At 29.0% G+C, this 24,971-nt stretch overlaps 1 protein-coding gene across 1 annotated transcript; it reads right to left on the bottom strand.

Moving 5' to 3' along the window:
• Window positions 1–23,405: 23,405 nt before the first annotated feature.
• On the bottom strand, window positions 23,406–24,729 carry LOC105771160 (two-component response regulator ARR17). Its single transcript, XM_012592570.2, has 5 exons — window positions 24,334–24,729; window positions 24,165–24,244; window positions 24,013–24,090; window positions 23,852–23,922; window positions 23,406–23,719 (listed from the first exon to the last, which is right to left on the bottom strand). The coding sequence occupies exons 1-5, from the start codon at window positions 24,494–24,496 to the stop codon at window positions 23,623–23,625; spliced, it is 489 nt and encodes a 162-aa protein (XP_012448024.1). The 5' UTR covers window positions 24,497–24,729; the 3' UTR covers window positions 23,406–23,622.
• Window positions 24,730–24,971: the final 242 nt, after the last annotated feature.

Raw genomic sequence — 24,971 nt, 5'->3', positions numbered from 1 at the left:
GCTCTATCCAACCTCTTCCACCCATATTTTTCTCCCCAAATCACTCCAACACAATCCCCCCAACCATCAAATTCAAACCCCAATCAAACTCTTCAGAATTTTGGTCAAACTACAACACCCACACGGTACAAGCAGTAAAAATAAATTCCATGTTTGCGCAAGGATTCGAACCTCGAACCTCCTGCTCATTTGCTCTCCACTTAACCACCAGACCAGCAAGCCCATTCTAATGTATTTTACCAATATTTATTAAAAAGCCTACTGACTAGAGATAAAGGTTTATTCATTTAAAAACAAAAATTTACCCAAGCTAAGGCTTGAACTTAGGACCTCTCAGACACTTCCTCGACCACTTAATCACTGAAGCAAACATATATTTATGTTACAACATACGAAAATAAATATATAAAAGTTTTTGGGGTGTTACAATTTCAATTAACAGAAAAAGGTCCAACACCACCACTACACGCCACAGTAGGAGTTTCCCAGAACTTCTCTACCTTTACACAACGTTGTGGATAAACCACTCATTGTTGTGGATGAACCACTCATTGCGGATAAACCACTAGTAATAAAAAGAGTGGATGAACCGCCAATATTTTTGATAAAAAGTTTTTGTAGACAATCTGTCAGTAGGTTGTGGATACACAACATGTTTGCATATTAAAGCTGCTAGTATAGTGTAGTTAAACCACTCATTGTTGCAAATAAAAGCTACTGATACAGTGTGGATAAACCACTCAAACGGTGTAGATAAAAATTGCTTAAACAGTGTGGACAAACCACTCAACAATGCAGATAAACTGTTCAACTTCCTCCGTTCATATCGTCCCACCCCATGCAATGCAATATGACCTGCTCAAAACATATCAATATAGTAGCATTTAATATGCTTTTAATAAAATATTACGGTAGCAATTATTATCCTTATAACAATTCGATTCAGTGGCAAATATTATGCTTATAACATATTGATTTAGTTGCAAATGACATGCTTGTCATGTGTTTGATTTAATGGTAATATAAGGTAGATTGTACGTACCATCATAAATATATATACAATAGATATATATATTATTCACAATTCATGTAATTATACATATAACATTAATTCAACCAATTAGGTCATGGATTCTAACATTGTTTATATTATTAAGGACTTAATTGAAAAATAAAACACTAAAAATAGTTTGGAAACCATTCGGGGACTAAAATGTACAAATCATAAAATTTTGGGTAAAACTAAAAAATCTAAAAAATAGGGGCACATGACCGTGTGGCGAAACCGTGTGTAATGCCTTAAGCCATGTGGAGGTGTTACACGGCCATGTAGCCAAACCATGTAACAAACCGAGGTCGTGTGGTAATTACAAAATCAAGGTATAAGGGAGACCCGGTTCTATCACAGGCCGTGTGAGAATTGAAATTCCCAGGGTTTCAAAGGGACATGGCCATGTGAAGGGTCGTATGGTCCACTTGTGTGGTTCACATGCCCATGTGACAGACCGTGTGACCCTAATCCTAGACACGATTTGCCCCGATTCACTTGTAAAAGAACACACACCTAACATCGGGATCTCGAACGATGTTTCTCACGTTCAAATTTGGTCCAATGCGCCTAAAACGGGTCTATTTCTTGGCAAGGATTAAGGATGCTATTTGACGAAAATTATGAAATTGGTAGAGAGAACGATTGTATGGAGGATTATTTGATTGGAGAATGCAAAATAATTATCAACAATTAGGATGAAAATATGATATAAAGAAACGATTAAAAAAAAGAGAGGATAAATAGAAATATAGAGGGACAATTCTATTAGGATTTTTAGGAAGGGCAAAATATGAATTCTAGTTAGGAAAGAATTGGGTCAATTCCTAGGGCTTGTGAACCTAAGGGCTGCAATTGTAATTTTCCCAATATTTTGTGAACATGGGCTTCTAAGGAGGAGGCATCAATGCCGTACCACTCAATATATGTCTTACTTCTTGCTTAATTTAGTCACTCAATTGTATATATTTATTTTGAGCTCAACTTACATATTTTTTATTAGTTTACACATTTACTCAATTTTTTTCTTATTAAAATATTTAACTTTATAGTTTTTAACACATTCCTACTTTATTTTATATAGAATAATTAATACTCATAGTCAAGTCTCATTATTAATATTTTAATTCATTTTACCCTTTTCCAATCAAGTCCTAACTCAATTAAAACACACTATTTTTAAATTAAACCTCGTAAGTTTCATTTTAGATTAATTAATAATACCTGATTATATTTTTTAATACTTTAATTAATTATATATGACCCTGACTTTGGTATCTGTTTGAAATCATCGATTTATAAATGCTCAAAGATAACCTTATAAATCAGGGCGTGACCACTTTTGGTTTTCACAAACCCAATTTTTCTAACCCAATTTTTGGGGTGTGATAGAAGTACTAACAATTTATCTGCAAACATTGATGGTTTACTCGCAAACTTATTGGTAGCTTTTATATGCAAACTCGTTGTGCATTCACAACCTACTAAAAGCGTATTAACATGCAAGCATTGGTGGTTTACCTACAACTTTTACTACAGCTTTTATATGCAAACCTGTTGTGCATTCAAAACTACTGACACCGTATTAACCTACAACACTTGTGGTTCGTCCACAAACTAGAGTGTCCAGGATATAAGAGTTTTGGGGAACTCTTACTGTAGAGTGTAGCGGCGGGGTAGGACCATTCTTTTCTGTTAAATTGAAATCGCATTGCATTGACACTCACAAACATGATCGAATGAATTGTCAAAATCTTGCTATACTATATGATTATTACTGTACTAGAAACTGTAATTATGTATGATTGATTTATTATTTTGTACTGAATCTCTTGTGATAGAACTCACATTGAGCTTCATAGCTCACTCCTCTTTAATTTCTATATTACAAATAATTCACTAAGTTAGGACGCATATATGGCATTTAGAGGGTCTCAGATCGGTTTTGTTTAATTGAAAATATTTTAAGTTTATTATTTGATATTTTTATTAAGAAAATGTATTGCTTTATTTTTTAACTGTAGCATGGAACATAGGATTTGGGTTTTATATAGCATGCATAACATTTAATTTGATTTTAGGATACCAAATTATGAATATTAATTGATTATACATGAACTTTGATTTTATTAAAAGCATAAAATAGATATCACGTTTCCTTTGCTAAAATATAATTAAAATTTTAACTAATAAATAAAATGGGAAATTAACCAAGTTTTTTTAAATAAAGGTAATCACCGTTACATAGGTTAGTAAATCTAAATCGGTTTTTGACAACTCGTAAGTTGTCTGAAAATGGACTAAATTTTCTTCTAAAATAAACAATTGTTTTAATATTACCGTTTTAAAAACTCCGATAGCTTATCGGGTCATTTCAGTGGCTAATGTAATATTCCGAATTCAAGTCTAATGTTTAGGTCGGGTTTAGAAGGTTATATTATTATTCAAAAAGTAATAAATTGTTTTATATAATAAAATTTCAATTAAATGAGAACTTTTCGCATTATTAAATGATAATTTAGATTAAATTGGATTTACGTGAAAATCATGCCTAAAGACCTACCATTCCCTTTCCTCCCTAAATTAAGTTTTCTTTTGTAAAATTACACGATTATTCATAACTTTTCCCCAACTCTTAAAATAGGAGAATAAAACGTGTCTAAGGATATTTAAACTCATATCCTCCTATATTACTACGAATGTCAATACTAACTAAATTAAGACTTAATTGACACCATTAGATAATAATTTCGTAATAGACCTCTGTTGTACTCATCTTTTAATTTCTTCAGACAGTAAAAATGAAAATGACTCTCTCTTCAATTGAGGTTATAATCTAGATATGTTATTGCTATGGATGCCCAGTGCTGTTTAGGGAATTCATAAGTTAATTTGTGTGATGTTTATTTGTCGGATTGTCCCCTAAACCTAAAACAATTATAAATGTTATAACGAAACTTCTTAAGAAAATATCTTGCCAAATCTACAAACATCAAATCAGATATGGACATTAATTTGGGTAAAAATTTGTCATCAATAATTAAACTTAAAAATTAGCAATTTATACTTATAATGTTGATATTGGGTAGTTAGCATAAACCATTTTAAAAACTTTTGAATATCTTAACTATCCAAAATTAACAATAGCAGAAATTAAATGGCTTAAATCTTAAAATTATAGATAAACTTTGATTTAATGTGTAATTATATATATAAACTTTAATTTAGTGTAACTATACACTTGAAATTTTAATTGTGGTTCAAATCTATCGTAAAATGTTAATTTTAATTTAATCATACACATTTAAATAAATAAATACATCAATTTATTTTTATATTGAATAAATATAATTATTTATTTATGCAATATATAAACATAAAATAATGTTATATCAATAATTGTGTTAATAGTTTACAAGAATTCGATAAAATCAAAATTTATATATACAATTATACATTAAACCATAATTCATATATAATTTTAAAATTTATCCTAAATTAAATTAAATAAAGAGATAAAAAGCATAATCGAAGGAGGGGATTGCTCCACCAATTAGGAGTTTTCCCCCAATAATGAACATAGCGGCAAGCACATAATGTTAATTTGTACACATCATTTTGTCCATATTATTTGTATAATAAAAAATCATTCTGATTGATACATAGCATCATGTGACATGATTCGGAACATGTCATTATTTGGACCTTTTATAAATTCACTTTATATTTATATTTTAAATATAATAAAAGTTAATTACATTAATTAATTAAAGTAGAGTAAAATAAATATCTAATTATAAGAAATCGAGTAATAACAATTTTAACATTAAAATAAATTAATAATGTATATAAAATAAAAACGAGTAAGAAATTACTAATAATATTATTTAAATGATAATATATTAGTATTAATATTCAAGCCATGATGAGTTTATGTATCATTTTAATATTAAATGTTTTAAAATTAAATAAAATTAATATAACGAATTTTAAATCAATTAGATATTTTAAAAATATTTTGTAATTACATTACTTTTTTATTACTGTTTCCTTTTTGAAGAAATTCATTACAATGTTTTTAAAAATTAACATTATAAAAATATTATAAATTTAATATATACAATCAACTCGGCATCAAATAGGAATATAAACTAGTATATATATTATAGCAATACTAGGTTATAAAAATAATAATCATGTTTACATTACAATTTTTGACTCATGATATTCTTTATTTGAAGCACTTATTTACAGTTTGGGTAAATTTCTCTTTTACTCCTTGCATTTAAATTTTTAAGTTACTCCATACGTTTTGTTTTAATTTTTCCTTTGTAATTTTTATATGTTAAAAATAAAATTGCTTTTAAATAAACTATCTCTTTGTTTTAAGATTTTCATAACTGAATTAACTTTTAATGTTATAATATTAAAATTAACAAATATTAAATTGTTAAACTTAAAATATAGTTTTGAGAAAAAAAGACACATATTGATAATATTTATCAAATAAAATTTATATTTTCAAATATAATAAAATTTAATTACATTAATTGGTTAAATCAGAGCAAAGATAAATATAAAAGTACAAAAGCAAATATTAACAATTTTAACATTAAAACAAATTAGTTTAACAATATATATCAAATAAAAACCCATAAGAAACTATTAATAATATTATTTAAATTATAATATATTAATATTAATATTCCATGATAATTTTTGCTTTACTTTAATATTATAAAAAATATTATCAATTTAATATATACAATCAACCATTGTATCAAAGAAGAATACAATCTAGTTTATATCTATATATTTTTATTTTTTATATAAATTTTTAAATATATATATAAACATGATAAGATTTGAACTCAAGCATCATAAATTTTATTATTTTAACTAATAACATATTTGATTTATATATAATGTTTTATAAATTTATTACATAATCTTTTTAATTTGTATCATATAAAACCTTCAAATGAAGTTGATGTTACTTAAACTCAATAATACTTGCTCAATAAAAAAACAAGTAAAACCAAATTTTCAATTTAAAGATTACAATAATTTAATAATTTTAAAAATGATCAAATCATTAATCAAGTCCTGTTTTTAGTTGTTCTAAAATCAAGTAGATATTGTTATTTCACTTCCCTTGTTTCCCATATTTTTAATGTTTTAATAACATGATGGATGATAATACTTGATTTTAAAAATTAAAAAAATTTAAAATAAATTGGTTCAATTAGTTTATTTAACTTTGTTCAATTAGTTTATACTGATTATTGGGTCAATGTAACAACCTGTTTTCAGTGAAATTGGAACAGTGGTTTCGGGACCACAAATCTGAGGTCGGAAGAAAATTTATTTTAATATTATTTTATGGTCTATAGTATGATAGGAATGTCATATGAAAATCTCGTTAAGAAATTTTGCCGATTACATGTCTAATTTGCTAAAAAAGACTAAATTGAAAGATGCAAAACTTGCTAATTGTGATAATTAAGTGATTAAATAGCTTAACTAATAAATCGGGGAGGACTTAAGGCATAATTATGCCTAAAGTAAGTGGATGAGGCGGCATAACCTGAGAAATTAATAAAATAAAAACCAATTAATGGCAAAATTTACAATTTTGCCAAATTAAAATGAAACAAATTGGAAATTAAAGGTTTCTAGACATTTCACCAACAAATTCGGTTCTAAAACAAGACATTGAAGAGGATTTAAGTTGGTTCTTCAATTTTTGCTTCATATCTGGATAAACCAAATATAGAGTTAGATCGAGGAAAAGAAAAAGTGTCAGATTAGTAGATTTTGTATATACGAACACTTGTCGAGGTAAGTTCGTGTAACTAAATTGTATAATTATATATTTGAATTGAAATATAAGTATGTGAATTGTCTAATTATAATGTATGAAAATCAATTATATATCTGATAATGTTTGATAAGTATTAAGTCCTGTTGGAAGAAATGAAATACGATGGATATAGGGTTCCTGAATTGGTTGTGGTCCTACATGTGTTGCGGACACACCACAACTCGAAAGAGCATCCCATTATTAGCTCACGTGAGCTTCTTGTTATTTGGTTCTTGCGAGCTTCCCATTTATGGCTCTCCGGAGCTTTTCGATAATTGGCTCTTTGGAACTTCCCAATTTATAGCTCTCTAAAGCTTCCCGATATTGGCTCGTTTGAACTTCCCGATTATAACTCTTATAAGCTTCCCGGTTCATGGCTCACATGAGCTTCATGTTATATGGCTTGAAAGAGCTTCTCGTTTATGTGCTCGTATGAGCATTCCTGGATACGAATTGACGGATTATAGATTTGTACACTTCGTGTGTACTACCCGTGTATCCATCGATGTTTTAAATGATTCAACAGACAAAAATCCTAACATGAGAAAATATATGAATTCGAAATGAATCATTAGCCGTATATACACGAAGTGCATGGAAATTTAATATCTGATGAGCTCATATATGTATCTTGATATCCATGTGAAATAAATGACTAATATGTTTGATGAAGTTATGCGTTTAGGCTACTAGTCAATTTGCTTTGGATGTATTTTGTATGCTTATCTTAAATGTAAATGAATGGTAAGTAAATTTCCCGTTATATGAATTACTAAGTATTAAATGCTTACTTTGTTTTATTTTCTCTGTTTTATAGTACTTCGGAAGGTCGTTGGGTTGGAAGCTTGGCGGAGATATCTCACACTATCCATCAGCTCAATTTGGTTTATGTAACAAACTAAATTTGTGGATTATAATGACATGTATAGAGTAGATATGGCCAATGATGGTATGTATGTGTTTGGTGGTGGCTAGCCATTGGAATGGCTTGTGTTGATCATATTTTGATGTATATATATAGGTGTGGTCTTAATATGCTTGATATATGTTTGGTGTGGTTAAGAATGGATAATATATGGGTATATTGATGAATGGTTTGAGATAACATGTTTGGAAAAAATGTGTATATATGTTTATATGGTCATTTAGGTAAGATTGAATACTTGGACATATGGGGTGTTATGATATCTGTTAAACTTGGTTTTGGCTTGATTTAAATGTCCTGTATTGGTTGGTGAAAGTGTTGAAGTGTTGATGTAGGTGGAAGACAAATTAGGTGAGAAAAGTGGCTTTGGAATTGATCTATTTTTGTTCACACAAGCAGAGACATAGGCGTGTGATCTGGTCGTATGTCCCCTGTATCTTAAAAATTGAGAAATAGAATGCTCAGAAATTTTCACATGGCCTAGCACACGGGCGTGTGGCTTGGTCGTGTGACCCCTGCACCTTAGTAAATGCAAGTCAGTATGCTCACACGGCCTAGTACACGAGCGTGTGGCTTGGCCGTGTGACCCAAGTCAGAGAGTACCCTAATTTGGATACGGGCTGGGACACGGCTCTGTGCCCTACTTTGAATGCCCACATGGCATGTGACATGGGCCTGTCTCTTGACCGTGTGAGCCACATGGCCTGGCCACACGGGCGTATATCCCCTACACCTAGAAAAAATTTTGAAGTTCTGCGAAAAATTCTCTAAGTACCCGGTTTAGTCTCGATTTGTTTCTAATGTGTATTTTGGGCCTCGAGGGTCATATAAGGGACAATATGATTGAATATGATTGATTTCTGATATGAATGTTAAATGATATAAAATATTTGTATTTGATATGTAAATTCCAGTAATGCTCCGTAACCCTGTTCCGGCGACGGTGATGGGTTAGGGGTGTTATAGTCAACCAGTTTAACCTCATTTTCCAGACTGGTGTATCAATCGGTTTCTGATCCGGTTCGATTCCAACAACTTTAATATTTTCTTCTCTATTTATATTTTTAAATAAAATTAATATTTTGTAAAATTAAATAACAAAATCAATCACAAAATAATTACATTATTTATACTCTTCTTTTAATTATCATTATATATATGATTTCACCCAATGGGTGTTAGAGTTTATAGTTATTATTAATGTATTAATTGAGTTAGTGTAACGAGTTAACGATCAACAACTTAATTAAGAAAAAATTAAAATGATTTTTTTAAAATATTATTATTAGGATTTTTTATTTTTAATTAAAATCTATATAAATAATGTAAACCAATAATAAATCTAGAAAAAAACTATACATAACATGAGGCATGAACTTAGAACACAAATGCCTCATTTGGTTTCTAGTGTAATAACATGAGAAAAGAAACGTATTTATTACATATGTATTACAATAGTTAAATACAAAATAAAGAATAATTAGTAAAATTTAAACTTAAAATTAGAAAGATGAGAAATAAGACCTCTTGAGAAATTTCTCCTCTCTTTGCTAAAAATAAGTTAGTGGGATAGCTAAAAATTGTTAATTGAGTTAGTTTATTACTAACTCATATACTAAAACATGTGTAAAAAATAATACCCCTACCAAACGTAGCATAAGGGTGCATTTATTTCACAAAAAATATTTTTTTGTATTTTTCTGCGTTTGTTTCGTGGAAAACAATTTGGCCAATGAAACATTACTTATATGTCAATGGAAAATAAACCCCTTTTTTCCTTATAAAATCTTAGAGTTATTTGTCTATTATTTTAGTAGGATTTTAGTTTATTTTATAAGTTATTTTAGTACATTTTAGTTATTTTATTTTATTATTTAATTATATATTATTAGTATTAAATTGAACTCATTTTTGCATGTTTTGACCCAATGTAGGTTCGACAAAGCATGGATAAATGATAGCTTGATATTGGCAATTAAGGCAGATTTATGCTCCAATGAAAGAGGTTTCTACCCCCAACAAACGTAGGTAGACAACTCTCCGCTCTAATGAAAGATTTTTTTGACCCAGCAAACGCAGACAGACAACTTTCTACTTCGACGAAAAGATTACTCCTTAATGCAGTACACGTACTCAAACAATTTTCAAGAGTTGCGATGTTTGGGATTATAAAAGGGAAAAAAGAGACCTGAACACAAGGTGGGAGAGGAGAAAAAAAAGTAGAAGTCGCCAAAGCCTTCATGCATCAAGAATTGGTAGATTTCATCGAGAAGATTAAGTTTTTCCATCAATTTTCTTCTTGTTTCTTTTTTCTATGCTTGACTATTTTTATTTCAAGATATTTTTCAATTTCTCAATGAACTAAGTTTTTTTTTCTAGGATTGTAGTGGATTCCATGTTTAGTTAATTGAATATTTTTCTATTTTCATCTCTTCTTATTTTTAATAGAGATTTGATTATTTATTCATTCTTATTCTTTATTGGTAATAGTTTGGTCTACTATTAGTTTGATAAAACCTAAAAAAAAAATTAGAAGAGGGCTTCTAGGTTTAGGTCTAGAATGAATAATTCTAGGTCTAAATTAGATGAGCCAATATGTGATTTCTAATTAGGATAGAAATATACTTGATTATCTTGGGTAACCTTAATTTGTGTTTGTTCTTAATTAATTTGGTCTAAATTATTGACATAAGAATATATCTCAATAGTTGGACTAAATTAGTTCCTTAATTACTTGGAAAATAATTAGGGTAAACTATACTGCAGGTCACTCTAAAATAGCATCGTTCCTATTTTCGTCACTTTAAAACTTTTTTTTATCGATTTAGTCACTCTAATTAAGATAATTATTCAAATTTGTCATTGTCGTTAAAAATTTTGTTAATCTATTAACGGATTATTGATGTGACACTTTTTTACTTTTGGCTAAAGCTAAGGACCTCTCTTTAATTAGTCCAAAACACATTTTTTGGGTTTATTTGCAACATAAGACTAAAACTTGTAAGTTCTCTTTTTCCTTTGTGTTGTTGTTTGTTTATTGAGAAAAGTAACAAAAGGAAAATGAGGATAGTTTTAACTTGTTTGTTTGACTTATAAATTTTATATTGAGTATTATGTTCATAGTGTTTATTTGTACACATTTGATTTGTGCTCTGATTTGGCAATGTGCTTCTCGGAGATCCTTTGCAATTTCTTCAAGATCTGGTTTTACTATGGTAAGTTTTCTTCTTCTTTTTAAGAAAAAGTTTATTTGTTGTGTTCTTTTTCTTTGTGTGTGGGGGGTTATTAACAATTCTGGTTTTGTTAGGTGTTCAACTTTTCTAATGAAAACAATGATTCCTCAAACAATGCTTTTATATATATATATATATATATATATATATATATATAAAAGTAGTTCTTTTTTATGATATAAATATTTCTTGTCATTTTCTTTTTCTTTTCATAGTAATTATGTCATTGTTACTCGGTATTGAATGTAAATAATGAAAGGATGATTTTAAGGGTACTCAAGAGAAGATTTTAAGGATTTTTAAGGGATTTTGAGTTTTTCTTTTATTTTCTCCTATGCATGTTTGCTCTTAAAATGTTAAGAGACAATCAATTAAAATAAAATAAAATAATAAAAGAGTAATAAGGTTATCTAAATAATAAACTAGAAAATGGGGTGTTTTGGACAAGTCAAACAAAAAAGTCAAAACTATTCTCATTTTTCTCTGTTAATATTCCCAGGAAACAAACACCAAGAAGAAGGAAAAAGAGAAAACTTGCAAGCTTTAGTCTTATGTTGCAAATAAAGAAAAAAAAAGTTCTTTGGACTAATGACAAAGAGGTCTCTAGCTTTAGTCAAAAGACAAAAAAAAATGTTAATCCGTCAGTGGATTAGCGAAAATTTTAATGACTGTGACCAATTTAAGAAATTATCTTAATTAGTGTGACTAAATTGACAAAAAAATATTTTAAAGTAACTAAAATAGGAACAACGCTATTTTAGAGTGACCCGCGGTGTAATTTACCCAAATAATTAAGGGAATTTTAGTACCTCAGGTTAGTAATCAACTATATGAGAGTAAAATTGGGTGGTGATAGAACAATTAGCTGATACATTGGATAAAATTGTAATCCTAGATTATTATTATTAATTGATTATTTCATTTTAACTTGAGTTGCCTATTTTTATTTATCTGATTTAGTCTAAAAATTTATATTATCAATTTATTTGGATAGATATTAGAGTAATATTTGGTGATTAGTGCATAATTAGTGATCACTCTATGTGGGAACGATATTTTATACCACTTGACACTTATCATGAAAAATATAAGTCATTTTTTCAAGAAAGAGTTTTTAATGAGTAATTTTATTATTATATAAAATTAACTTGAATCAAGCATAATATTATTATGTTAATATTTTTATTTTGATTTTAAAAATTAAAAAATTAATAGAAAATATCATAATGTTAAATATTAATAAATATTAATAATTTATTATGTTATTTATAAATTGTAACACCCCAAAATATAAGAGGTTAGATGAAATGAATAATCAAGAAATAAGTGTTAAGCTTGATGGTTAAGTGGCTAGTACACTCCTTAGAGATCTTAGGGTTCAAACTCTATTTCTCTCATTTCTTTTCTTTTCAATTTCAGCAAACTAGAATGAAAAACACCCTAAAACAAATATTAAGTGGAGTAGAAAATAAACAATTGTAGGCAGTAGCCTAATTGGTTATATATTCTTCCTTCCCCTTTGGATTCCCAACCTCATCTACCCCAAATTCCCCCATTTTCCTTTTAATTTCGGTAGCAAGGATAAATTACCCTCCAACCACCTAAAAATTTGAAAACCTATTTATTTAGTCCATTTTTCCTAATTACATTAGGATTTTGTTTCATTTTCCATTCCAAATTAGAATTACTCCCTCTTTTCTCTATATCTTCATCTTTTCTTTTCTTCCCCTTTTCTTTTTCATAATATTTCATGTTATTTTGTTGTTGAAAATTATTTTGCTTCCCAAACCCAAAAAATTATTCTCAATTCAAGATGTTTTTCAACTGGTTTCATAGTCGTCCATAGAAATGTTCTTAAACCTCTCCAAGAATCAGTAAGTTCAACTCGATCCCGATAATTAATCTCAAATTCTCGTAGCACTTACATTCGATGCTAATATTTCATTCGAATTAATGGATCTTTTAAGAATTTTGTAAAAAAAAAATCTATCGAAATCTTGATTTTACTTGAAATCCATTATTAATTCTTGTGCAATTGTCAGTTAAAAGACCCATTTTAGGTGCCCCAGATCATATTTGAACGTGAGGAACATCGCTCGAGCCGCCGGTGAAAGGTGTGTGTTCTTTTATGAGTAAATTAGAGTAAAATCGAGCCTAGAATAGGGCTACACAGCCGCCTCACACAACCATGTGCCTCTGAAACCCTAGTCAGTTTGCTTCTTACATGGCCTAGACCCTTCCACACGGCTTGCCACACGACAGTGTTTCCCCTGTAAATCGATTTTGCAAAAACCACACTGCCACAATCTGTCATACGACCTAGCCACACAACCGTGTAACCCTTCCACGGTCCAATCACACGACCATGTGTCCCCTATAACTCAGAATTTATAGTTTTAACCTAGAATTTTATGTTTTGTTCAGTTTAGTCCATGATTGATTCCCAAACTATTTTAATGTTCAATTTTGATCAAATAAGTCCCTAATAGTATGATTTATGTTAGAATCCTTGATTGATTGAATTATTATGGTATTTATATAATTAATTGCATGAATTGTGAACAATTTATATATGACTTTTGTATCTACACTTAAGACCTTACGTATAACTTGCCTTATATTATTGTTAATATGAATCTATGATAAGCATGCCTTCTACTCTTGAATCAATCATTATAGGCATAATAATTGCCACTAAATCAAACAGTTATAAGCATAATTATTGTTATCGTAATGTTTTGTTAAAATTATATTAAATGCTATTGTAATAATTTGTTTTAACAATGTCATATTGCATTGCATGGGGTGGGACGATGTGAACGGAGGAAATTAAGCAGTTTATCTACACTGTTGCTTATTTATCCACACCTTTTGAGCAACTTTTATCTGTACTGTTTGAGTGGTTTAACCACACTGTATTAGCAGCTTCAATCTGCAAACATGTTGTGCATCCACAACCTTTTGGTAGCTTGTCTGCAAAAAAACTATTTTATAAAAAAAGAACCGGTGGTTCATCCACCCTTTTTATTACTAGTGGTTTATCACAACGATGAGTGGTTTATCTACAATGTGGTGTAAAGGTAGAGAAGTTTTAGGGAACTCCTATTATGGTGTGTAGTAGTGGGGTAGGAATATTTTCTGATAAATTGAAATTGCATTGCATTTATAAATATTTGCATTGCTGTGAATGCTGAGATATTATGATAATGAGTTAATATGAAATACCGAATTTTTGAGTTGCTATTCAAATTGTGTTTATCCTTCGAAGTTGGTGGTGTATATTTTGTCTATTGTTTGCATTGATTTCTTGTGATAGAACTCACACTGAGCTTCTTAGCTCACTCCCCTAATTAATTCCATATTTACAGATAACCACCAGCTTAGGACACAGACACGACATCCAGAGGGTCTCGACTCGGTTTTATTTATTAAAATATTTTTAAGTTACTATTTGATTTTTATTATTATTTAAAGATTGTATTATTTTATTTTGGAACTCTATCGATTTATTTGAATTGTGGCATGTGACTTAGGTTTTGGTTTTAATTAGCTTGCATGACATTTAATTGAACTTAAAATATGGTTTTAATTAATTAAGCATGGAATATAGTTATATTAAAATTAAGTTAAAAATCACTTTTCTGCACTAATTTACAAATAAGTATTGAGTAGTAAATAAATAAATTAACTAAATTTTCAAATAGTCACCGTTACAAGAAGAATGTTAAAATTAATTGATTTTGATAAATAATGTGTTTTCAAAAATAGGCTAAGTTTTCTTTAAAAATAATAATAAACAAATATTTCAAAATGAATGTTTTATAAACTCCGATCATACTAGGTCATCTCGGTGGTCAATGTAATCTTTCTAATTCGGGTCTAACGTCTAGGCCGAGTTGGGGAGGTTACATATATTTTAAAAATAAGAATTTTGAAAAAATATTCTTAATATACTATTAAAAAATATTTATGTTAAAATTTTAATAATAAATATTACAATTTAAAAATATTAAATATTTTATGGTATAAAATGTATAACAAATAGTACTCCTATCAATTGTAGCGTAATAAGTAATAAGTAGTTACCTACTTACTTATCTTATTCAAGACTTTTTTTGTTGAAAATTTTATATTAAGTAAAGAATTAAAGTCGTTATAGAACACATCTTAAGTTATTCTTATTTTTATATAATATTAAGGATAAGAGATAGGGGTAACACGGTTCAAATCCGTGCCAAACAAATATTTGACAAGAGCTTTAACCACCGCTTCATTACTCCATTCAAGTCAAAACACATCTTAAATTTTTCTTTTCTTTTTTATTTGTATTAATAAATAACTATCATTAAAAATCATCATTCACTTAAGAAATTTTTAAAATTTTATTTTCAAATATAATTATTTATAAATAAATATATAAATTTTTAAAAAGTATATTTTTTTCACCCACAAAGTGGGCACGCTGAATTTTCTAGTGTATATATATTTATATAATTTTATAAAAATTGTTATTTCAACCACCAATTATTAGATTTAACATTATCAATATTGAAAAAGTTGTTGCTCGTTCCATGTCATGTTATAATAAAATTGTTCTTCTATTTGGGCCTTGAATAAGTTTTGCTTGTGCTGAGTTTGGTCCATTTGAATACGGTATATTTGACAATACTGGAAACATGAGCCGATTTAGATATTAAGACTCAACCGAATTACTTGAGGTGATTGGATAAGTATGGAAGTTTTATTATTAAAATGTTATTTTTTATTTATCAGATTTATTGAAGAGAGTTTTGGAGTAGTTAGAAGACTGTTTTATGAATACTTTTATTTGATAAATACTTAGAATAATTAATGGGATAATTTTAGCTTTTAAATAACAGTTTAAAGCCTATCAAAACACTGGTGATTGACCACTTGAAAAAACCTATAAATAGGTTGTTTTGTGCTGCACATCAAGAGTAGTTTTGGAGTGTTTTTGTCAAAAGTTTTGCTGTGTTTTCCTATGGTTATTTTGTGGCAATCTTTTAGGTATTTTTTGGGAGTTCATTGATTGTATTGTGAGATATTTGTGTGAGTGATTTGTGACAATTGGGGTCGGTATTGTGGTTGCAATTACTTCTTTGTGTAATGATAGATTAGACTTAAGCCAATAGGTGATTCGGATGATCATTGAATAAAACCATTTATCGGGCAAAGCTCCGCAGATGTATGACCATTATGTCTGAATTGCATTAATAAAGATCAATACAATTGACTCTTTTCTTCTCTCTTTTTTTTTTTACTATTTATTTTTGTTGTAACCGCTGTTACAACGAATATTAAGTATCATATCAGTAAACTAATTAATTTTTTCAATTAACAAGCAACTAATTTAGTAACAAAGTTAATTTATTGTATTGATCAAGAATATTTTTACACACTTTTATTTTTATTTTTCATCTAATGGATAAAACATAAAACAAGATAGTTAAAAGTATAAAATATAAATCGTATAAAAAATTATGGTAGTGTGTAAAAACTAGTTGAGTTCGCCTAAATCTCTTATATTACATGAGATATTTATTTTATAGGATTTATATATTTTGCAATCCAACTATTACTAGATGATGCACATCCAACTTCGATCAAATTATAAATATCTAATAATTTTTATATGTAAAAATATTGACTATTAAATATAATAAAAAATAATATTCTCAATTCACATAATATAATCATTTAATGGATTTAAAATTTTACATGTATAATGAGTACAATTATATTATTAGATTTAACATTTATCAATTTATTAATATATTAATGTGCTAATCAAATATAAAATTATAAAAATTTTGATAGACTTAGTATTTGCTACACTGCTAATATATATCTTTTATTCCACAAGAAACCTTGAAAAATTTACAAGTGCCTCCTTTTTAAATATTTTATTATATCCCGACAAAACACTTGTCAACGGTCAAGGGTACCAAATAAATAAATGATTATGAAAATAACAAAATAATAAATAAAATTCTGATTTACACCAATTTTTGAATTCAATTATGTCTTCCCTCATCCCTCGTAAGCAAATGTTTGGATAATTTTCAAAAGAAGTTAACTATAGAAGGGCAGAGATTCAAGTTGGATTTTCTTCATTAATGATACATGTATTTAATAACACTAATTTCTAAGGTAACATGCATTACACATAATTTTATATGTTTATTTATAATTTATTAAATAATATTTTATTTCATTAAATTAATATAGAGTAATATAGCTCAAATTGTTGAACATAATAAAATAAATTAACTATTTTAATAATTAAAATATTACTTCTAACCATAATTATTATATAAGTAAAAAATGAAATTTTGAACTTTGTGATTATTTTAGCTAATTGAATGGAAATACCTAAATGTTGAGTGTAAATATGCATTTATTCGTAGTGATAAGTCTTATATGATTGATTTTATTTTTATTTAATTATATATATAAATATTTAATCTTAATTCATTTGTGTATATTTGAAAAATCAAATAACTCCACTTATTTTTAATATTAGATAACTATAATTATTTGTGTATACAATAAATAAATATAAAGTAGTGTTACATTGATAACGCGTTGCTGATTTTTGAAAATTGAATTAAATTTCAAATGTCACATATGCAATTGAATAAAATAAAAGTTCATATTTAATATTGTACATTAAAACAAAGTTTCAGATAGTTTTAATATTCATCTATTTAAATCATATTCACAATGTAATTTAACATGGATTTAAAGCGTAAATTTTGTTTTAATTAAATATAATAAAATAGATATATTTTAATTTTAATGTAGTAATATAATAAAAATAAGAATATTCCTATTGATTTAAAAGTTTCTCTAAACTCATGCTTCATTAATCTATAGTGGAATTTAATAACTATTTTTATTTTAACTAAAATTGTAACCATTTCATATTGTTATAGCAACATACTGTTATAGCACATTTCATTATAATAGTCAAGTTTATTGTACAACTGATTTTTGTATGTTTTATTTTTATCCTCATAGTAGCTTTTTTTTTCTATAATAGCATCCATAAATTATGAAGTACACTCTTTAGTAAATTAGTTCTTTAAAAATCATAAATTTTAGTTAAGACATTATTTCAATAACTTATTTCAATTTCGCATAATAAAACATATTAATCATATTTAATTAAATGAAAATCATCTTTAACAAGGGCGAGTTTGAAAAACCACCTAGTAATTAGATTTGAATGTAATTATTTGTAATTACATACTTGTGACTTGTTTGAGTAACCTGTAACCTCCCCAACTCAGCCTAGATGTTAGACCCGAATTCAGGAGATTACATTGGCTACCGAGACGACCCACTAAGTTGGCAGAATTTATAAAAAAGTCGTTTTAAAACATTTGTTTAACTTTAGAGGAAACTTACTATTTTCGAAAAAACTTAACGTTTTACCACCCTTCTGTCGACTCCATCCGATACTCAACCATGATAGGAGTTGTTCTAGAAACGCCTTTGAACATCTTAGCCCCATTTGATCGCAATCTCTCCGCAACAGATCCATGGCTCCCCAATCCAGTTTAGGCTCAAGCAACCCTTTGCAATACTTTTAGCATTGCCTGCGTCACAACGTCATTGCCGTCGTTGTTGTCATAGCCTCCGCCACCATTGGCGGTAGAGTTCTCAACATAGTCCTCTTCATGGATCCGGTTCTCGCCCTGAACAGTAGGCGACTCTACAAGTGCAGCCCTGCGTGGCCTACACCTACCACGTCTACCTTAAGTGTTCATAGTGAACTCTCAAAAATCTAGGATCTAAAGGGTATCTATAGGTTTCAAACAAAGGGCTTCAAGCATTAGCTATTTCCTAAGTATTTACAGTATAACGATCACAATTTATCTAAAGTTTCAAAAGTATCTAAGTCAAGACTGATAATGGGGTCTTGGATTTAATTTTCTATAGAAAAATCAATTTTTCAAAAACTTGTGGCATGGTTTTTTCTTAAAATACCATTTTTTGATGCATTCATGTAGACTTCCTCAAATTTCCATAGTCCGAGTTTAGAAAATCTAGGCTTTGATACTACCAAATGTGACCTCCCTAACCCGGCCTAGATGTTAGGCCCGAATTCAAGAGATTACATTGGCCACTGAGATGACCCATTAAGCTTGCAAAGTTTATAAAATAGTTGTTTTAAAACATTTGTTTAACTTTAGAGAAAACTTAGTCTATTTTCGGAAAAACTTAGCGTTTTACCACCCTTCTTACGAAATAATACATTTAATTCAAAACCTATTGACTTATAAATTATCTACTTGTTTAAAAAGTTGTTTTTCATCAATGCAACGAAAAAGTCATACTAGCATAGATTTAATGAAAACAATGTTTCATGCATTATAAAATAAAACTCAAGCATTAATAGCCTAAATATATCATGCATTCCCTAAATGAACCTGAAACTAAGTCTCATGCCACAATTTAAATAAGACATTACAGTTCTTAAATAATAGGAACTATAAATAATAATGGGTAAAAATAAAAATATTAATAAAACTTTAATCCGAGTCGAGTCCTTCTATTTACCAGTTTCGCTTATTAACCTAGTGGGTTATCTGTAAAGATGTAAAGTAAAGGAGAGTGAGTTATGAAGCTCAGTGTAAGTACTTTCACAAGAAAACTAAAACAAAACCGTAGGCAAAGCATGTGGGTTAGTAATTTTGAAAATAATCACAATCATAAAGCACTTTAGATTAATGGTTTATCGTATCATCACTTCACTACACTACTTCATAAAACACAATGTCAAATACACATGTTAATGTATGGCAATGAAAGTTCAGTTTATCAGAAAGGCCCACCTAACTTCGCTACACACCTCACTTATAAGCTTCCCAGTACTCACCTACCATATCACTCTGGGTTATGGTTGAGCCACCGCTGATTTGCAGATAACTGCCACTTGTTATGGATACACAACGTAATTACAGATAAAAGTTGACACTGGGTTTATAAATATTGTAGGTAAACCACCGGGTAATTTAGATAATAACATTTGCAATTAAGCTGCCACTGGGTTTGTGATTGAACTACATATTTGCAGTTACTACCACTTGTTGTAAGTGCACAACATGTTTGCAAATTGAACAAATTGCCACTTGGTTTGTGGACAAGCCACCACTAGTTTGTAACTTATTAAATTGACACTCTTCCTCCGTACAAATCATATTCCCGTGTAATGCAATATGATATACTTTATAACATAATAACGTAGAAATCTGTAGGCATATTTAACACTTATTCCATTCAGCATTAGCAATGACATGTTTATCATGTATTCAATAGGTCAATAACAGTATTAGGACTCACAATTTCTCAATTACACTTTAACAGTAGGCATGATTAATACCACTTGTTTATTCACATCAACATAATGATTCAACTAAACAATATCAATAAACACATTATAACAGTAGAAATTCATGCATATAAATTGTAAATTTGAGTATAAACACTAATTTAATGGTCAATTAAGTGCACAAAAACTTCTAGGAATAATTTAGGGATCAATTAGGGACTAAATTGAACATAACATAAATTTATGGGCAAAACTATAATTTTTTTAAAACTTGGGTCACATGGCCCTGTGAGAGGCTATAAGCCGTTTGAAGGGGTTACATGGTTGTGTAACAGGCTATGGTCGTGTGGAAATTGCAAAATCAATCTACAGGGGAGACATGGTCGTGTGGAAGGCCATGTGGTTCACGAACTACACTAGGGTTTCTAAGGCATATAGTCGTGTGGTGGACCATGTGGCCCACATGTGTGGCCCAAAAGCCCATGTGTCCCTATTCTGAGGCTCGATTTGCCCCGATTCGCTTGTAAAAGAACACACACCTGTCACTGGTATCTCGAACGGCATTCCTCATGTTCAAATCTAATCTGGGGTACATAAATCAAGTCCTTCAAATGATCATTATACAAGATATAACGTTTGTTTTCTAAGATTTATCAATATTCAATGATATTAACGAAAGATTCGTCAAGAACAATGAAAGGTTGACTAATTGATTTGAAATATCAATATCGGGTAGAAATTTTACGAAATTTGGGGTTCTAAACTTTAGATTGAGATGCACTTATCATACTTGATGGAATTACGAAGGCTATCAATGTAGAATTTCAACAATCGAAAGAGAATCAATTTTATTGGGGACTGATTTGATATCGAAAGCAAAAATAATTTCAGCAATGGAGAGAAAATTTAATGTAAAGAAGAGGATGGAAAAGAAAGATGAGAAGATATAGGGAGATGGAAGAGAAATTCTAATTGGAAAGGAAGAACAAACATAATCCTAGTGTAATTGGGGGGGGAATGACTAAATAGCTAGAGTTGGTAATTTCCTCTATTCTGTCGAAATAAAATGAAAGGGTCTTGGGTGGTTCAAATTTGGTTGTGCAAGGGGGGAGGATTGATGCTTAACCATTTGGGCTACTATCCATTCTTGATAAATTTTACTCTAAATAATATTTATTTTAAAGTAATTTTTCATCCTAGTTTTCTGAAAATAAAGATTAAAGAAATGAGAGAAATGTGGATTAAATCTAAAACCTCTAAGGAATATAAAAGCCACTTAACTATTAAGTATAAGGCTTATTTCTTACTTGCTCATCACAACTACCCTCCTTTATTTTGGGGTGTGACATAACCATTGTAATTAATGAGTCATTGCGGGTAACTAAAACCAATTATATTTTTCAATTATTATGAAAGATGAGAATTTGAGTAACGCGGGTACTTATAAAAAATTACACTAAAATCCAATTGGCATGTGACTTTTCAAGTATTTTGTACTTGACTTAAATTTAAAGAGTAATTTTATACAATAATAATAGTATTTTAATTACTAATCTCGTTTAAATAATTTAAAATTTTATTTATTATAAATAATTTCATATATATTTTGACCTAAATAATTAACTACATCACATAGTATTTATTATAAATTAATTATACCAAGTTTAACTACATTATACAATATTTATTGATTTAGTTTATGCTACTTGTTTTTTTCTCAAACCATTATTGATAATTTTATAATAATTAATATATTTTAAAATTTAAATTATGTAGTTGTGTGATTACAATTTAAAATACCAAATATACCATATGAAACTACAATGTAATTACACTTTATTAGTCAAACATATTTAGGAAATTATAATTCCTTCAATTACTCAAGTGACATCCAAACACACCCTAAAATAAATTACATTTGTAAATTTTATTAAAGATATCATCTAAATCTCATTAATCAATATTATTAATATATTATAGTTTTTATTTGAAATTTTAAGAAATTCAAATATGATCTAAATATCAAATATTGTTATAGCAATTTTTTTTTTGTTTGAAGAAAATATTATTTATAGGAACCATGGTCAACAATAATGCAAAGATATGACACATTGTACAAATGATAAATAAACCACTACAAATTAATGCACAAATGTCATGTCTGCAAAGTAATAAAAAAAAAAAGGGCAAGTTGACAGTAACTGCAACACTAAAATAATTTAGAAACAAACTAGAAAAGGACCAACTTGATCAAATTGCTGAAATTTGCATCCTAGTCTCGCCATCATTAAATCAACTTGAAGATGAACGCTGATCAACTAAGAAAAACTACCAAAAGCCGCAAGAGACATACCATATTAGTGATGCATGCACAAAAGGTCAAGTCTCAAATGTGCTATCATTCTCCTCATTATCTTGAATATATCATCATCATTATGATCTATCATGATAAAGCCTTTTGAGAGCAGTTCCTAATAGAAATATGGATTGAAATTAAAAATAAAATAAAACTACGAAAAAATGCTGGAGAAACCGTGACTAGCAACTAACTCGAAGGCCAATGTCGATACCGACGAATCAAAGATTTAGTTTGCAAAGATTAAATGACCAGGGTGTTTCTATGAAATTTTCTTAAATAATCCATAACTAATTATTTTCTCTTTATTATAAATGAAAATTACAAAACTAAGGATGACTATTGATAGTGAAACTTAATTGAGTATGCAAGTTAACAACTAATTCACATTGGAAACATGTGACAATAATTGCATAGGTGAAAAGGAACCAATGGAGGGAAAAACTAACCTGTCAAAGCATTAAGGGTGTAAATGTCATTTTATCCATTTTAAATAGAGAGTTGTTATAATATTCAAAATTTTATGTAACAAACAAAATTATTAGAAAGAAAGTTTATTATATTAATAAAGCAAATAATATCATTTCATCAATTTAGAAAAAGAAAAATATGATAATATAAATTTACACAAATTATATCATATATAAACATTTAAATAAAACTTAGTACAAACGAAGTTTTTACTCGGTACAATGAATATTCTCTTTCCGAAGATAGCTGAACTCTGGATTAAAAACAGAACAAGAAATTGCATCTGAAAAAATATTTTTTATTAGAATAAATGTTTCTCATACATTTTTTGGTAATGGCTAAAGTTTGTCCTCAAAAAAGGGTAAATTTCAGCTTCTGTATTTCATCAAATGGCGTTTCAATTGCTTAACATCCGACTGTTTCAAGGGCTTCAGCATGAACATTTGAGCACCTTCTTCTAAGCACCTATTTTTTTCACATAATATACTCCAACATTAAAATCTAACTGTGAAAAATTAAACTTCATTTATTTATTTTGCACTTACCATTGAATAAAATGCCAAGAAGAAGAAGAAAAACATCTCCAGGAAAACTTACTGGTTAATTCGAGTTGGAATATTTTCAGATGACATGATTACAACAGGGACCTCCTTCAGAACTGATGACTCCTGTTTTTTCACAACATCAACTTAATTTCAATGCTCGCTCACATTTATTCTTCAAAATGGGTTCTTAACAAAATGTTGCATTTTCAATACCTTAATTTTCTTAAGCAGCTCATATCCTGTCATTCCAGGCATGCAATAATCTGTTATTACTAGATTTACCTTTGAGACCTGCAGTTTGACATTTAAAACACGACATTAAGCTTGTTGCATGAATCAGTAAGAGTTAAGTTCTGGGTTCTTACGGTGCCCTCCAAGGAATTCCTCTCGTCACTTCCCAAACCCAAAAATTCCAATGCCCTCAGCCCATTTTCTGCAGTTGTTACTGCACCAAAGACACAAGCAAGTTCCTTTGAAAAATGACCCAAAGTAATGAAGGATTAAATTGTAAAAAGAATAAAGAGTATAATGTACCTTTACAGGAGGAGTTCTTGAGTAATTTCTCCACCAGTGTTCTATCAATGAGGTTATCATCCACCGCTAAAACATGTGGTTCATAACCAAACTCCACCGTCATGTCCTCAGAACAGCCACCGCAACTGCCGCCATAGTCACCATCCATAATTTGATATAACATTAATAAACACCAAATAAGCAGACAGTTGCCTTAGCCCTCTATTTTATATAGTGTAACATGAAGGGTAAAAAAAAAAGCTGGTATAGCATTAAAAATTGGTCATCGAGTGACCAGACCAATAAACAAGCTCACAAGAGATGTATGAATGTAATGAGAGATTGTATTTAAAGAGAAAACAACAAGAATTTGAAGGTTGGTGGTGGGCGGTGTTTGGAGGGAGAGAAAGTGGAGCCCCTTAAAAGGAATTTGTAGGATAACAGAAGGAAAATAAAAATTCATAGAAAGTAAAAAATCATTAAAATCAATGTATATCACAGATATTTCGTGATCCTTTTTGGGCTTCTCTTTGATTTGATTCAGTCCCCACCAATTTTCTTTTTCCATTATTGATTTCCAGTATCAGTGTCTTCAATCCTTTACTGCAACATGATTCTTTCCTAGGCCAGTACATTTGGACCACATAAGAACTAACTTA

The sequence above is a fragment of the Gossypium raimondii genome, chromosome 5, assembly GCF_025698545.1.
Source record: "Gossypium raimondii isolate GPD5lz chromosome 5, ASM2569854v1, whole genome shotgun sequence".
Classification (NCBI taxonomy): Eukaryota; Viridiplantae; Streptophyta; class Magnoliopsida; order Malvales; family Malvaceae; genus Gossypium; species Gossypium raimondii.
This window is presented reverse-complemented; position numbering and strand designations above follow the sequence as displayed.